Genomic DNA, 17112 nt, shown 5'->3' with positions numbered 1-17112 from the left:
CCTGATAAATAAAATAAAAAATAAGCTAAGCGCTGTGTCGCGTTCACGTGTTTAACGAATGTCCTCCTACAACTGATTAAAGCGCAGCTTTCATTCCAAACATGACTCATCAGCAAAGTTTGACCCCTGAAACTTTAAAGCCCGTTATTGTAAACTATTACTCAGTTCCGGTGTGTAGATCAGAGTGCCACATGACGAGGATTATTTGATAAATAAATCATAAAGCGAACCTGAAAGTAGTAGATGTCCGCGATGACGTCATCGAGGAAGATGGCGTCGCTGCGGACAGAGCTGAGACTCAGAGATGGGCAGAGGCAGACGGTCAGCGTGCAGGTAGAAACAGACCTTAGCTCTTTGATACGCGGAATCTCCGAGCTGAACCAGAACGTGTCGCAGCTGCTCAGCGAGCTTGTTGAGCGTGAAAAAGTATGCGCACAAGGTGAGCTACAAAAAACTACCTGTGAACAGGCGTAACAGAAAGATAGCTAGATGTGCTGAACGAGCTTCTAGGCCTCTGTTTTATTACCTGCTAAACAAATCTAGCAGAGGGTATCAAAGGCACTGAGCCTGACTCGGAGTGATGCCGTGAGTACTTAGAGCAGGGGTGGGGAACTCCAGGCTTCAATTCCCCGTGAAGCGGGAGTAATGAAATACATGTACCGGGGTTACATATTTAACATACAAAATATGAGTAACTGTATTCCGTTGCAGTTTAAATAGGTGGTAATCAGAATACAGTTGCTTTGTTGGAATAAATGGAATACACGGCGGTCATTTCCTGTTTCATATGTTAGGCTATCCCCTCTCCTTCCCCAATTTTGGTGATTAATGTGGTCGGGCGTAAGTTTAGCTTAGTTGGGTGAGCATGTAGTAGTGGTGGGTAGAACTTTGTGCCACCAGAAACTGAATTTGAATAAGTTAAATTCGAATTTGAATTGCTCAGATTGAATCTGAATTGTAACTTGAATAAATGCTTTTTAAAACTAAATTTGAATTAGCCTAATTTGAAATTTAATATATTGGTTTGAAAATGATTGTCACTAAATTGAAATTGAATTTTATATTTAGAAAATGAATTCATTTGCTTTGAAACTGTATTTTATCCTTTAAAAATGTAGCTTTCAAATAATTTCAGTTTCACTTCTCACCATTCAGTTTCATTTCTAAAATTCAATTTCAGTTCCAAAATTCAGTTTTTTTGGGACTTACATCTGGTTCCGGTGTTGTGCCAAAAACTGATTGCTCGTATTTAAACTGCTAAAGCTGCAATCAGTTTTTGGCAGTGACTTTTGTATATATTTTATTTATGCAGTTAAAAGAATGTCTCGTTGACATTAAAAATGTCTTTTGTGAGAGTAAACTGGCCAAGAAGAAAGCAGAAATTGCAACAAATATTACAATCATTCTGTAAATATATTTTAAGTGGACAAAAAGGACCGGATTGGTTATAATGTAAGTACAATAACAGAGTTATAAAGATAGTTGAAAAACAGGTCATTTTTAAATTTTATATATAACCCCTTTGTAAACCATGTTCACCGAAGTCATCTTTACGTATGTTGGTAAATAATTAAAAAGACATAAAAACACATGGAAACATTAGAAATCAGTTTTTGGCAGGCGATCACTTTTTGACACAACACCTGTTCCAGAGCAATCGAGCACAGGTTAATAGAACTACGTTTTACCAGTGGACCGAACGTGTTACTGTCAGGAATCTATAGCATCTTGAGCTGGAGCTGGATTAAGACTTCAGAATTCATTTGTCTTTTTTTTCTTCTTTTTTCCTTTCCTTGACGATCCAGGTGTCTTGAACCTTTTCCAGAAAGCATCCAGACATGAATCGACTTGTCAGGGCAAAAAGATTCAACTGTTTCCCCATTAATGGAGACTTGCATGCAGTCATTCAGTGTTTCAGGGTGTAGAGATGTGTTTTCTTCACTCGGTTCATGCAAGAAAGTCCTCTCTCACAGATGGCTGTTGATGGACTAAGTGTCAGCATTAATTTCAACAGCAACAAGATATGAGAGAGGTGTTCTGGATTCTCAGAGAGGAGATCTCTGTACAAGCAATATACTTTGCTACCCCGGTGTTCTGCAAGCCACATTTTTAGATCCATCTGCTCTTGTGGAATTTTCTCTTTCTATTCTGCATCTAGCAAACAGGCAAAATGTGTGACAAGATAATCCACCTCTTCATCCCCATAATTCGCCAACTCTTTTCTAGGGTAGGGAAGAGTGGGAGGGTCAAAAACCTTGAAACTAGAGAGAGGTTTTTCCACGCAGATTTTTAAATCTGTTGTCCATGTACTTGACTGTGTTGTCAATAATCTTCTGAATCTCTGCACCAAAGGTGTCTCTGTCTGTGCCCTCACCTCTTCTAGTAGGTCGCTGACTTTTTGTTAGCTGAGTTCCACAGTAGCAAATGCTACCATCCTGGTTCGCTGTGAACTTTGTGTCCAAGGGTTTCTGATATTCTCCTGGTTTTGTTTTCAGGCTGAGTAAGCGTGATGTGGTGCTCTCAACTAACTGATTTGTTTAGGTGTAATGTTTAGGTTTTTGTTTTTTTTGTTTGGGGGGGGGGGGGGGTGTTAGGTTTTCATGCTGAAAATCAGTACAGCACTTGGATAAGATGGTACTGTAGTCCAACATGAAATGCAGGAATGCAGAATGCAGAAACAAATTTCTCAGTCTTCATTTTCTGCACCACCCCCTTAGCCTTGGCTGCATCCTCGGCTTTGACATCACTTCCTTCTGCCATGTTCTCCATATGAACAACAGTGGGAGTGTAATTTTTTTTCCACAGCCTTCAGGCATCTCAGCCAGCTTGGAACCCACTGTGTGCTCTTCAGGCCATTGAAATGTGGCAGCTTCTCATTTAGCAGTTCACTTATTTCTGTCAGCTCTCTTCGCTTCTTTGGGGAATAGTAGTACACCTTTAAGATGGTTTTCAGTGTAACTTCAAATTTTACCAGACAGTCACAGCTTTTCACGCTACCCAGCACAGCTAGCTCTAGTTTGTGTGCCACACAGTGGATTGTTATGATGTGGGGTATCCTCTGTTTCAGTCTCCCAGCTACTCCTGTTTTCTCACCCATCATCACTGCAGCACCATCAACATTTGCACACACTACTTTCTTTTTCCACGTGTCTTCTGTGATACCCATGGTGTTCACTGCTTCTCAATAGCCTCTAAAATACCTGCAGCATTTGTACTCTTGACTGGCTGAAATTTGATCATGTATGTAGCTATGTCACTATTATCTCTCACATACCTGACATGAACCAACTCCTGTTCTATTATACCAGTGTCTGTACTGCCATCTGCAAGAATGGATAAGAACCTGCTTTCTTGAATTTCCTTTTTATTCTAGTCTCTTGAAGTTTGTGCTACTGCTCCAATAAACTCTCTGCAAGCATGGTCATTGTGGAACCAAGATCTAGGCCATTTGCTATTTGAAGTTTGCAAAGACTGCTAAATTTTGCCAATGGTAGTTCACTCTTTACCACATAGTACGCAGTTCTAAACAACTTTTTCAGGACTTCTTGTTGTGCTTGGTTTATTTTTAGCATGTTTTTTGCAATGGGTGTTTGTTCTGGGAAAGATGCTGCAGACTGAGCACCAATGCATTTCTTGTGATGCAGAAATTTCTCATGGGTTCTGATGGGGTCTTTCCTAAAATTACTGGTCCCAACACACCCGGCAGAACATCATGTTATTCACCTTGTCATATTCCAGCCACAGAAATTCTTTTGTCCATGAAACCAAAAAACTGCGCTTTCTTTTTGCCTCGTAGTCTGATTTGTCGTAACTTTTCCGCTTTGTGGTAGGCCTTTCTTTGCCTGTCCCTTCTTCATCCTGACCTGTCTTTTTTGGCTCAGCAGAACTAAAATACCTGCGTAAATCCATTTGTTTTTACACATTGTCAAGAAATATACTCTAAAACACTTCTTCAGTAAAGACTCAGAGAAGAGAAACACACAGAACTTCTTGCTAGCAAGGGCAGCCTCCAGAACTGAGACTCGCGCTGAGAAACTGCCCCGGTCTTTATTTATACTTCAGTAAGCATTTGTTCCTTACATTGGAATGTGGAGGTGTACGTGTGTGTGTGTGTGGGGGGGGGGGGGGGGGGGGGTCAGAGTGTGGCCCCATAAACGACTTCCCTTAACCTGCTGGTCTGGAAAATCCAACAGTTCATCCATATGTAAAGAAGGCACTTAAACTAAAACTGACATAGCTACGTTAATCCTACCGTAAAACAATAAGACAAGCTACGACCTCTCTCATGCTCCTATATGTGGGGGTGAACACCCTAGAATGTTACAGACCTCCTAGGATGAGACATTCTTTCAATATGCACAAAGTTCTACCCATAATGTAGTCATATATTGCTTGGCTGAGAGCGGGCCACGTTCGAGTAGTGTTTTTGTTTTTTTTAAATTTTTTTTTACTCAATTTCTATCTGGGATTAATGCAGTTTCTCTGATTCTAATTGCTGGAAACCCAAACAAAACACGTAATTAGAGGCTGTAATGTAAGGGTCCTGTTAATGCTGGTGGCGTCATTTACATAATGGACCCAGAGCCAGCAGTCCACAGGCAGGAATGCATTTCCGACACCACTTCATAAGAAGAATGTAATGTGCGAAACTTCAGTATGTACTATTTGCTGTGTGATTTTTATTACTATTAATGAAGGATACTCTCCACCGAGCTAACATTGTTAGCTGGTGTTAGGTGTGGTTAGTTCACTGCAGACTGTTAGGCCGTTTCTCGATACAGTGGTCCCTCGTATTTCGCGAAAGTTACATTCTAAAAATAACCTGAGACAGGTGAAATCCGTGAAGTAGCCAACTTCATTTTTTACAATTATTATAGATGTCTTAAGGCAGGGGTGTCAAACTCAAATACACAGTGGGCCAAAATTCAAAACTGGAACAAAGTCGTGGGCTAACATTAATATTTATTGAAAAAAAAATCTTCCTCCAGATATAAGAATGAATCTTTTCTTATGGACTCAAACAAGTTTTGCTGAAAACTCAATGTAGAACAAGTAAAGCTTAATACTAAACTATATATAACTTATATAAACATATATATAACTTAATATTGCACACATGTAAAACCGAAATTCCACTTAAATTTCTCCCGTACCCTGCCCACCAGTCCACTCCTTTGACTCCACATCAGTGGAATTCATTTCTTAAATAAAAATTGTATTTGCAGCCTTCTGAATTAAATTTTAACAGTAAACTTTTTCCACAGGCTAATAGTAAATATAAAAAAAAATTTTTTTAAAAGCAATTAAATAATAAAAGTATCATTGAACGTGAAACCATTCAAGCCCATGTCTGGGAGTAGTAAGAAAATGTGCACAAAACATGTTAATTATAGCTGGGTTTGCTGCACACTGATCTACTCTGATGTGTCTAAGCCAGGTATCTGGCTTAGACACATCCTCAATTTCTGGGCTCAGGCTCTGAGCTGAGGAAATCATCAGGATCGAGTGAAGGTGTTCATCGGTCAGACACTGTGTCAGGGATCATACTTTGACTTCAGCGTGTGAAGTTCAATCAGCTCCATTTGGAAGTTTGTTGGTGCGTTTGCAACCATCTTGATGCATGCAAAAGGATTACTGAGCAGTTCAAATTGACATTTCTGGGCATCAGAGTCGGCAAATCGCTGGGTAAACTCAGCACTGAGTACACAGAGTTTTTCAGCAAACTGTGCACATGGGAGCACAGCAGATCTGCATGTTCATCGTGTGGCAGCAGGGAAAATGGTCCAGGTTTCCTTGTAGCATCGGATTCTGCCACAGGCACAATTTAGTTTTAAAAGCCCTCACTGCAGTGTACACGTGATGATACGCCCCCGTCCCTGAAGCTGTAGGTTCAGCGCATCGAGATGGTTTGTGATGTCACACATAAAGGCCAGCTCACACAGAAACTCTTGCTTCCTGAGCTCAGCGGTGTCTTGCCCTTTGCTTTCCAGAAACTGAAATATTTCCTCACGTAGCTCGAAATACCTGTTCAGTACTTTTCCTCGACTTAACCATCTCACCTCTGTGTGATACGGCACATCTGCGTATTCCAAACCACACTCCTCAAAAAAAGATTTGAACTGGTGCTGATTCAGACCTTTGGCTCTCATAAAGTTAACTACTCGTGTTACTGGGGTCATAACATAATCCATCTTTAGGGCTGTGCCACAATGCGATTCTTGATGTTTGATGCAGTTAGTGCTGGGTGATATGGAAAAAATATTTATCACGATATGAATTATTTTATATCACGATAACGATATATATAACGATATACCACCTGACCTGTGGTCATCTGGAAAGTACGCTGTCTGTGAACAGCAAGCGCAGCGGGTGGAGTCTTTGTTAATGAAATGGATGGTTACACTCATGTAGGGCTGCGTATCTCCGCTCGTCCATAGGTCAGTCGTCAAGGCATAGTGCACAACACTGCAAACATCCTTCTCTACTTTGGTCTGGCATGCGTCATATAAGCGAGGCAACTCAACTTTCCTGAAGTGCTTACGACTGGGCATAACGTACCTCGGATCAAGGACTTTGACGAGGTCACGAAAGCTGTCCTTCTCAACTACATAAACAGGGGCCATGCCTTTACAAATGTAACGCGAGATGGCTCGCTGTGGTTTGTTTATGGCGCTGGGACGTTTTCTCATAAGAGCCTTGTATGAAAGACTGCTGTATCTTCGGCTGGCTATAGTTTTTCTTTTCCCAACTTGCTGCAAAGAAACAGCATGTGCATCAAAATAAACTATTTCCAACAGTGTAATTTGAGTTCTAAGCATCCCAGAAATGATACAGAAAAGCATAAAGTCAAACATAACTTTTAAAAACACCAGCATAGGCTTATAAGGCCCTGAAGGTAAAAAACGAAATTTTCTGCAAAAATGACGTCACTTCTGGTTTCGGGCAGGTAATGGCGGACAAGGAATAGTTCACGCTGACCAACAACAACACTTCCAACATAGGAAGTGTTATGAATAGCTGATCGGATCGGCAAAGCGTGATTCTGGAATATTATGTTTTTGTTGCTGCAAGTGCTTTTTATGCAATTTTTGCAAAGCTATATGTGGAAAGAAACCGTGACCTAGGACAAGCTGATGGCATGAGATGTAAGTACAACTCCTCCAGTTTCCTATGCAAAAAAAATAATTATTGCGCTAGCTTACATGGTTCCAGTTCTACAGGGATTTAAAAATAATTAGGCAAAACGGAGCATGCCCGCTCCGACCGGTTTTAAAGGGTTAATGATATATTTTATGTCATAATTTATAAAATTAGGTTAGAAACGATAGAAGACAAATGGCACGATAGACACTTTTCTATCGTCCAAACGATATATATCGTCATATCGCCCAGCACTAGATGCAGTGATAAACATTTAGCTCACCTGCACAGTTCTCCGCTCGCATCTTCTCCCGTACCCTGCCCACCAGTCCACTCCGTTGACTCCACATCGCTGGTGCACCATCTGTCATTAGCCCCACAAGGTTTTCCCATGGCAACTTAATTTCAGTTACACATTTGGAAACCTCTTCAAATATTTCCTTCCCTGTGGTTGTGCAATGCATTGATTTTAATCCTAGAAGTTCCTCCATAACACAGAGATTTGAGTCCACCCCACGGATGAAGACTGAAAGCTGGGCAGTATCAGAGGCGTCACTGCTCTCATCCACAGCGAGAGAGAATGCAACGAAATGGTTTCCCTTCTCCATCAGCTGGTTATATAGATTGGTGGCAAGTTCACGTGTGCAATCAGCTACTGTGTTTTTGCTCAGGCTCACATTTGAAAATGTTTGCTTTTTTCTCTGGGCACACAAGGTCACAAACTTTGATCATTCGCCTTTTCACAAACTCTCCCTCATTGAAGGGCCGGGCTGATTTTGCGATCTCTGCTACCACAATAAAACTAGCCTTTACAGCAGCCTCACTTTGTGATATGGCTTTTTTGAACATAGTCTGTTTTCAAACAAAACTTCTTTTCATCTCTTCTGTTTTCCGACGCCTTTGAATCATGTCCAGGTTCAAGAACCTGGACATTGTCCAGGTTCTTGTCTTGGTGTGTCGTTTCATAGTGTCGTCTAATGTACTCCTTGGTTATAGCCACATTAGCTCCACATACAAGACAAATAGGTCAGTCTTTCACATAGGTAAACAGTAGGGGTGCAACGATACACAAAATTCACGGTTCGGTTCGATACTTTGGTGTCACGGTTCGATATTTTTTCGATACAAAAATTTTTTTCATGCCTTTTTAATTTGTCATTTATTAAAATTATAAATATATATTTTAACTCAAAAGTACAGTTTTTAAATTTAACCCTAACCCTTTTTGCGTGTTTTTTATTTTGACAGCGAATGCGCACCTGCAGACCACTTATGTGCAGCCCTGGTTATTTAGCTCGTCATATTGCAGCCACAGAAATTCTTTTGTCCATGAAACCATAAAGCTGCACTTTCTTTTTGCCTTATAGTCTGATTTGTCATAACTTCTCCGTTTTGTGGTAAGCTTTTCTGACCTGTCTTATTTGGCTCAGCAGAACTAAGATATATATCCTGCTGCTTTTACACACGCACTCACATAAGCTCAGAGATTCTCTGCGCGATCAACCTCTCACATGTTTAAGCTTGCTGCGGGAGATTTCACTTGTCATGTTTGCATAGTAAGCTAACGATTAATAAGACGATGTCAGAGGAATTGGTGCACAAATGATCATCACTCACAGATCAGTGCTGTCGCTCTCTATACACAGTTCGCACGATTGCAAAGTGAAAGCAAAAAAACAAGCGCAAATTCAAACGCGATTTCAATGTCACATATTGACAGTGGCTCACCGATGCAAATGACATAATTACCCAGCTACATTTCTGAAAGAATGCAAAAGCATTGACATATATTTTTCCTTCCTACAATAGGCCGACGGGCAGGGCAGAGATAGATTTTGGTAGCCCGACTGAAAAAAATCTCTAGCACCGGGACGTCGGGCTAGAGATATTGCGAGCCCTGTATCTGATTGAGGAATCACTCATCTTTGGAAAAGAGAGTTTATTACAGAGAAATGTCTCTTTCCAAAATAAAAGCTATACTATCCGCTTCTTCTGGGCTATATTCTCAGCAGCATAAGGAGAATCATGTGCTAACAGCTGTCTAAATGACTCGGCTAAAGTTAGTAGCATGCTTGCTGTTTTTGTCTTTGCACTAGGATGTAAATGTGCAGTCATATTCGTTGTGTTCCCACTAGTGCTTTCAGGTTAATCTCGTTGAAATGACCTTAACGCCACAACACGGCAAATCTCCGTTAACGAGCTACCGCCGATCGCCCCGTGCATGGGGCTAGACAGCCAACACATTAACGAGCTAACTGCGCTAACACACTAGTTCCCACCCATGTAATTGAGCATTGCATGGCACATCCAACATACTGTTTTACTTTAGTCCATGACTCGCTTACCTTCAGGGTCATACGTCACATGAAAACCAAAATAATTCCAAACGCCAGATCTGAATGAGGGTGGGGGAGGTCCATGTTGCAAGGAGAGCTTAACTTCTGTCTCGCTAGCTTGCCCTGCGCTCTTCCTTCTGACTATGCTGTCTGTGTTGAGCGCTCAGTGGATCTGCGCTCGACAGTGCAGCCTAGGCGGAGTAGTCGAACGCAGATTCACTGAGCGCTCAACACAGACAGCATTGTCAGAAGGAAAGTTGATAAAATAAATTACAAATGTTGTATTGTTCGATACATGTGCGTACCGAACCGAAAGCACTGTATCGAACGGTTCAATATCGATACGAATATCGTTGCACCCCTACGGGGCGATCGTGGCTCAAGAGTTGGGAGGTCGCCTTGTAATCGGAAGGTTGCCGGTTCGAGCCCCGGCTTGGACAGTCTCGGTCGTTGTGTCCTTGGGCAAGACACTTCACCCGTTGCCTACTGGTGGTGGTCAGAGGGCCCGGTGGCGCCAGTGTCAGGCAGCCTCGCCTCTGTCAGTGCGCCCCAGGGTGGCTGTGGCTACAATGTAGCTTGCCATCACCAGTGTGTGAATGTGTGTATGAATGGGTGGATGACTGGATATGTAAAGCGCTTTAGGGTCCTTAGGGACTAGTAAAGCGCTATATAAATACAGGCCATTTACCATTTATTTTACCCTAGTAAACAGATATTCTGTCTCCCACCTGTTCAGAAAGCTCCTGTTTTCTGCCTTTCTTTTTGCCATTTTGGGAGAGGTAGCACGGAAGTATTTGCACAGTTGCTATGGCTACAGTCAACATGTCTCAAGGCTTTTAAACCCCTCACTACACACTTTGTGAACATTTTCACACTTTTCTCTCTTGTTTAAACACTCTCAAAGTTCAAAGCTTCGTAGAAAAATAAGTCCAGTATTACAGAATGAAACCAAAGACCAAGCCCTGTTTTCAGGTCCAGAACATGGGAATAGAGCACCTGCGAGAGAATTCACCATTAATGAATCAATGTATGGAAGTGGAGGCAGTGGAAGCAAGAAGAATGAGTTGAGTAAAGTACTTATCTGACATCTACCTGGATGATTGAGCATGCATCAAGATACTTATCTGACGGTTTTGTTTCGCTTAATAAGCCTTATAATTCAGTGGAGAGGGTGCGCCTCATGGTCCAAAAAATACGGCAACTTCTACCTTCCTTTAGAAGTCCAACTTTTTGTGCAGTGGTTTCTTCCCCTGCCTTTTGGGTGCTACGCAGGTGACTTTGCAAAATGTTTCCTCGACAAACACAATGCGCTGTTAACCCCCCCCCCCCCCCCCCCCCCAAAAAACATGCAAAATTGCATACAAAAAAAAGCCTCAAAACAGCGAGGCCGCGAAAAGTGAACAGAGTTATAGCAAGGGACCACTGTACTGAGGTACGCGAGTCCGGACTCACAAGGAAGCCCAAACTTCCCAAGAACACAGCGTGATTGTTCTATGGCATTGTATGGCAATGTACATGATGGCATCACTGCTCTGGAGTTTTTACTGCCATTCCCTCTTAATTTAAGTTTGAGTAATATTTGCAATGGAAATTACACATGACATAAAAAAAAATTGCACACAATGTAGTAGATTTCTTTAAGAATTTTTTTTTTTTTAAATTATCTTAAGCACTTTGCAAAATTTGCTTTTAAATATCATCTGTTTCACAATGTCTAATAAGCTTCATACAGTTAACCACACTACATGACTAAAACACAAGCTTAATCTCCCTGAATAAACATAGTACACATGTATGCCTGAATAAAAACAAACAAGTGAGATGTTAGAACGCTTTTATTTTTATTTTAGTAAATATTCAAACTTAAAATAAACAGCTGGAGTTTGGAAGAGACTTGAATAAATATTTAAAATATAATCTGATCATTTTTGGAGCAGCCTTCAGGATCTCCACATATTAACATGCTTTTTTTAGACTTGATGGATAGCTTTAACAACCTGCTAGCTACAAATATTCATTTGCAATTCCACATGATTATTAACAGACAAAAAGAAAACATATTAATGATACAGAAATAGTTTTCTATACAAGATCACTGCAAAAAAGTGCAGCCTTACCTGATGTCCACCATACTGTTACTCATTTTATATTAAGATTTAAAAATCTAGTTGGTATTGCTATAGCAAGTAGCCTTCAGTAATAGTAATGTAACACAGCAATACTACATTCATCTAGCTGTAAAACCCATGACAATATATTAAGTATTCCAAAGTATTCAGAATACATTACTGTCATTGAGTAATTTAACAGATTATGTTACAAAATACATTTTGGGTAGGGGTGGGTTTTGATCATTGCTTTCTCGATTAAAATCGATTGTAGCTTGGATAACGTGATATCGATTCATTAAAATCCTGAATCGATTTTTAAATATACATTAATTTTGCCCGAAACGCCAGAATCTCAGTTTAAACCTCACAAAATTTCAACAACCACCAAACAGCTAAAACAGTAAATGAGGGCAGGTAAACAGATTCTGCACAAAGATGTAAACATGCACTGTCGGTTGCTGTTTTCTTTCCTTTTACATACTTCCGACAAGAAATACCAATTTCTGTGTTCAATAGGCTACTGAACTTTGTAAAAATTATGCAAAATTGCAATACGCTTAGCTGTGTCTCTAATAAAACCTCTGTAACTTTGCTCTGCTTCACTTCAGCAGTATCAGGTAATGTTCATAGGTTAATTAATGGTATTCTTTCATTTTTGATCTACTGCAGAATAGTTAAGGTCATCTGCTATAAAATCCCAGGCAAGGAAAATCACCTTCATGTTTTTCTGTGTTTTATCCTCAGTTACTTTGACACAAAGGCATCTGCTGTGATGCTTACACCTTTGATAAAGTCTCACAAGTGTCAGCTTTCTTTTTATAGATATAAAAATATGGAAATGTACTGATACGTGATAAGAATTATAATATTTCTGATTGTCTGATGCAAAATTTCCCCAATTCAAATCAAATCGTGGATCGATTCAATTCAAGACCTTGTGAATCGGAATCGAATCAATTCTAGAAATCTGTGACGATACCCAGCCCTAATTTTCGGCCATGTATTCTGTAATGTGTAGTGGAATACATTTTAAAAATAACCTTCCTAACACTCCCTGCAGGTTTTCGACATCACTCTGGGTTAACACACCTGAATCACATGATTATTTCATTACCAGCCCTCTGGAGAACTTCAAGAGATTTTGAGTACCTCATACCTCCTATTCCAAATCTCTTTGCCTACCAATATAAAGGGAAGGTTAAATAGGAGAATTGCTAAGGACTTAAGATAAGAAAAGAGAAGAGAGACCCCTGAGAATTGGTAACTTCATACAATTGGAATGGCTTTACACTCATCTCTCATTAACGATATGACGTAAGATGTTTGCCATGTTGAAACTACAATGTGCTGGAGAAGGACTACAAAACACATCTTAGTTCATAACGTGTTCTAACCCTGTTGTTGAACAGACTGTTAAAATATCCTTCATTACAGAGGCTGGAGTTTTAAAGGAGGAGGAACATTTAGGGTCAGATTTACTGATGTCTGCGGAGCGCAAAGTCTTCTTTCTGTTAAAAATCTGCTGTATGTATTAAAGATGCTCATAGTCAGATTGTGATTGAAAGTTGTGAACAGTAGGATCTTTGGACTTGTGCATATGTATTTGTAAGCCTTTCACTTTCAACAGAAGAGTATTTAAACAAGTCACACAATTCTGAGCACATTGTTTACTGCAAATTGCACAACCTTAACACGGAAAAAATTGCCCTGCGAGACACTTCCAAAAATTGAAGCATCTCGCCACTTCAGACAGTGGTGCTTAGACAACAACCTCATCCTGAACATCCACAATCTGATCCGGAGTTTGTGCTGATGATTAATGACACAAACACGGTTCTACGTACAGCTGGTTTGTTTTATTCTCAGAAGAAAAAAAAATACAAAAAAACAATGTTTAAAACATAATCGTACCAGTGCACACCTGAGCACTGACCTCTGCCTGTGTCCTTTTGTCAATGTTTGTTTTCACTTCATAAAGGTTTCATTTAAAATAAATAAATAAATATGAGCACTGATGAATGTCAGTGCTAAACACCTGTAGCACCTGTCTCACCTGATCAAACAATCAGAATCACTAACTGTGATATTGTCACTGAAGACCTATTGTTGGTGGATTGAGCGCTTTGATTGGTGAATTGGCAGGATGCTGGTTACTGCAGGTGTCTGATGCTCCAGGTTCAATGTAGAATCATCACCTGTCTGTTTCACCTGTCACAGATGAGGACGAAGAAGACAGCAGTGAAGAGGACGAGAAAGCTGAGGAAGAAGAGAACTGTGAAGTGCATCCTCCCTCAAAAAGATCACGAACCTGAAACACCTGAGAACACTTTCACATTGATTTTTCTTTTTTTAAATTGACGACACAATAAAGATGTCAAGGTAAACAGTGTTTCATGTGACTCATTAAATAGAGAAAAGTACCACATTTCGGAGGAATCCTGCTCACCGATTGGCTGTGAGGTTTTCAGTTAACCTTAACCTAAATAATGTATCAGGTAACCATGGCAACATCACTGCATTGTCAGTAAACAAATAACTAATGCAAATAAAGTGACTCACAGCCAAGCAACAAATCACAACACATTACTGATGTCACAACAGTAAAAAAAAAAAAAAAAAAAAAAGAGGGGAAAAAGACTGGTTGCCACTGGTGGGAGGGGCTTTTTTCACAGGGTGCTGTGAGTCTGTACTGAGAGCGGCAGAACTTCCTGTCAGGCCGCAATCAGGGCAAAACTTGTAGGAGTGTTTAAAAGGCACACAGGAAATGACATCACAAACTAGTCCTGCTGTCATCCCACCCCTCATCACGTGGGAGGCTCTCTGATTGGTCGTCCCCTACGTGTCAATGAGCGATCCTGCTGCCCTGTGATTGGCCAATTTGGCGGCATGGCGGCGGCTGTACAGAAGGGCGATACAGACAGGAAGCACACAGTATCCAACAGCGCGGGGGTCCGCCCTTGTGCACGAGAACAAGAAGAGAAAGAGCTGCAAGTATGGCAGCAGGAAGATCAATGCCCACATCCACACAGGAAGTAGTGATCCATGGACAGTGATAGCAGGAGGTGGAGCCGATGGGCTGGTACCTGCTCTCTGCACACGTTCCAAACTAAAGCTGTGGACCTCAAAGATGTAGTACGCCGCCATGACGCTGAGCAGCAAGTAGAAAGCCACACCCACCCATCCCATCCTCTGACGGAAGTTCATCATCCTCCATACTGCGGAAGAAACAGATTAAAAATCAAAACAAGATCAACATTCATCAGTGCTCTTATATCCAGTAACAGGTCAGAGGTCATTACATCATCCAAAAGAGCAAATCAACAATCAATGTTAGGATCAATGAAATAACTACTCCATCAGTGCTGAGATAAACAATCTCTGCCCCTGTCAATTTCAATTCCATCTGATTTAAATCTAAGAAACAGTTTGTCACTGGAGACTGCAGGTTTTAATGTTCAGTTAATAATAATAATAATAATAATGGATTGGATTTATATAGCACTTTTCAAGGCACCCAAAGGCACACAATGCCACTATTCATTCACTCTCGCATTCACACACTGGTGGAGGCAAGCTACGGTTGTAGCCACAGCTGCCCTGGGGCAGACTGACAGAAGCCAGGCTGCCATATCGCGCCATCGGCCCCTCTGGCCAACACCAGTAGGCGGTAGGGTAAAGTGTCTTGCCCAAGGACACAACGACCAGGACAGAGAGCCCGGGAATCGAACCGGCAACCTTCCGGTTACAGATATGCTTCCCAACCCCCTGAGCCACGGTTCCCACCTTAGTCAATTCACTTTTCATCTAATCCAGGTGTGGAGAACTCCAGCCTCAAGAGCCAGTGTCATTTAGGTTTTAGATATTACCCTGGGTCAACACACCTGAAATAAATGATTAGTTCATTACCACGACTCTGGAGAACTTCAAGAAATAAAGAGGAGGTAGTTTAGCCATTTAAATCAGCTCTCTTGGATCAATGACACATAAAACCTGAAGGACACCGGCCCTCGAGGACTGGAGTTCCCCCACCCCCGATCCAATTCAAAGTATGCCAACATGTAGCTCCGTGCACTAATTTACTTTAACAGAGAGCTGTGGTTTCTGCACCAGACTATTCATTTTTCTCTAATCCAAACTGTGCTAGCATGTAGCTCTGCGTCTTTGTTCTGATTTATTTCAACTTAGCGCTGTGAGCTTTGTACCAGACTCCATTCATTTTTTATCTGATTTAACGCCTGCTAATAGCTGTGTGTCTTTGGCCCTCTTTCCTGCTGCCATAGATGCTCGCACGGCTTCCCTGTAGATGACACACTGAGCTGCTTCCTGCCGGCCTCCATCTTCCTCTCTGCCTGTTAGCTCATGTTTTCTTACCTTCCTTCGCGCTGATATTTCAAATTAAAATCCAGCTGCAGGATCGTGTTTTGATCGCTGTTGTTCCCGTGAAGTCTCGTCTCTCTCTTCCGGGTAAGTCACCTGATGCCAAAGGATTACGTCATGTGTTACACAGTGCCGCCTGCTGTTTAAACAGCGTCATTACACATCAGCGCGTTAATACTACAAGTCAGTATGAAATCAAATATAACTGCATACAAACTGATTTTAATCATTTTCATGTTCGTTTGTCTTTGTTCACTTTTACTTGTTTCTGTGGCAGTTTGGATCCTTCATTGAATAATCTTATAGTTGAGAGTCTCAGATGATAAAATTCAGCTGATAATTTAATGAAATTTCATTAATTTAATGAAATCATCAAATATAAGCCATCAAGTTCTTCAGTGTCCTAATCATAAAGCTGTGATATTGATCAGTCTGTTCTCTCACACAGTTGGATTTTAAGACAGTTTTTCTTTGCCTTCAAACAGCCTAAACTTTATTAATATAGCAGCTCATTTCCAGTCTGACAGACCCAAACATTTAAAACACAAACACTTTCATATAGGGTGTTTCCTCTCACACTGATTTACCTATAGCAGCCATTACTTTCATTATGTGTGTAACCTCTTCCATCACCAGGCAGTGAAAATTGGCTGGTAATGGAAGAGTTGACTTTGAGGTGAAGCAGCATCTGATGAGGAGCTGGGACCGGGTTAGGACTGCTTCAATGTGGACCTTAAAGTTGCTCACCTGGAGTGGGACTGAAGTCGATTCAGGATGATGCTGGTTGTTTTCCTGGTAAAGTAATATTTTGTTTCTTCCAGGCTAGATTTAAGGCCCTTTCACAATAAAACAGAATCAATTTACATCAAAACATCAGTAAACAGTCAAATCAATTAACTAATCAACAGTCTTTGTTAGTGAGGTACAGAGACTTAAACACTGAGATGAGAGGTTGCTGTGCTGTCAGCTCAGTAACAATTTATCAAAAACAGCTGACAAAACATCTGTTCACCATCACCACTGCTTCTCAGACTAACAGCAAATCTTTGTAACAGTTCACAAATCTGTCTAGTAACAGACTGAAAATGCTCTCACTGTACACTAATGATGCAATTCTGTTCATCTGAACATTACACTAGAGCACT

General features: G+C 40.9%; 2 protein-coding genes and 1 non-coding gene across 6 annotated transcripts in view; 1 reads left to right on the top strand and 2 right to left on the bottom strand.

Annotated features, from left to right (window-relative positions):
* Positions 1-371, bottom strand: part of ubr7 (ubiquitin protein ligase E3 component n-recognin 7) — a 31506-nt gene extending 31135 nt beyond the window's left edge. For 2 of the 4 annotated variants that reach the window (XM_080289521.1, XM_026142539.2), the window contains exon 1: positions 231-371. The gene's annotated coding sequence lies outside the window, so the exon portion shown is untranslated. The remainder of the gene's footprint in view (positions 1-230) is intronic. The other 2 variants (XM_080289522.1, XM_080289524.1) reach the window with 1 other exon arrangement.
* On the top strand, positions 244-13974 carry LOC145420364 (uncharacterized). Its single transcript, XM_080289525.1, has 2 exons — positions 244-439; positions 13808-13974. Exons 1-2 carry the CDS (start codon positions 244-246, stop codon positions 13900-13902), a joined length of 291 nt encoding a protein of 96 aa, XP_080145651.1. The 3' UTR covers positions 13903-13974.
* Positions 13428-16071, bottom strand: LOC113006521 (uncharacterized). The gene is made up of 2 exons (XR_013901671.1): positions 15962-16071; positions 13428-14805 (listed from the first exon to the last, which is right to left on the bottom strand). It is a non-coding gene; the product is annotated as an uncharacterized LOC113006521 (transcript).
* Between the last annotated feature and the right edge of the window lie 1041 nt (positions 16072-17112).

This window comes from Astatotilapia calliptera, chromosome 15 (genome assembly GCF_964374335.1).
Source record: "Astatotilapia calliptera chromosome 15, fAstCal68.1, whole genome shotgun sequence".
NCBI lineage: Eukaryota > Metazoa > Chordata > Actinopteri > Cichliformes > Cichlidae > Astatotilapia > Astatotilapia calliptera.
The sequence above is the reverse complement of the archived record's forward strand: the minus strand, read 5'-3'. Positions and strand labels throughout refer to the sequence as shown.

Bases quoted from the DNA above. Each gene is read 5' to 3' on its own strand.
- LOC145420364 (XM_080289525.1), top strand. From the start codon at position 244: ATGTCCGCGATGACGTCATCGAGGAAGATGGCGTCGCTGCGGACAGAG. The intron at 440-13,807 runs GTGAGCTACAAA...CACCTGTCACAG, and splicing joins TGAAAAAGTATGCGCACAAG to ATGAGGACGAAGAAGACAGC.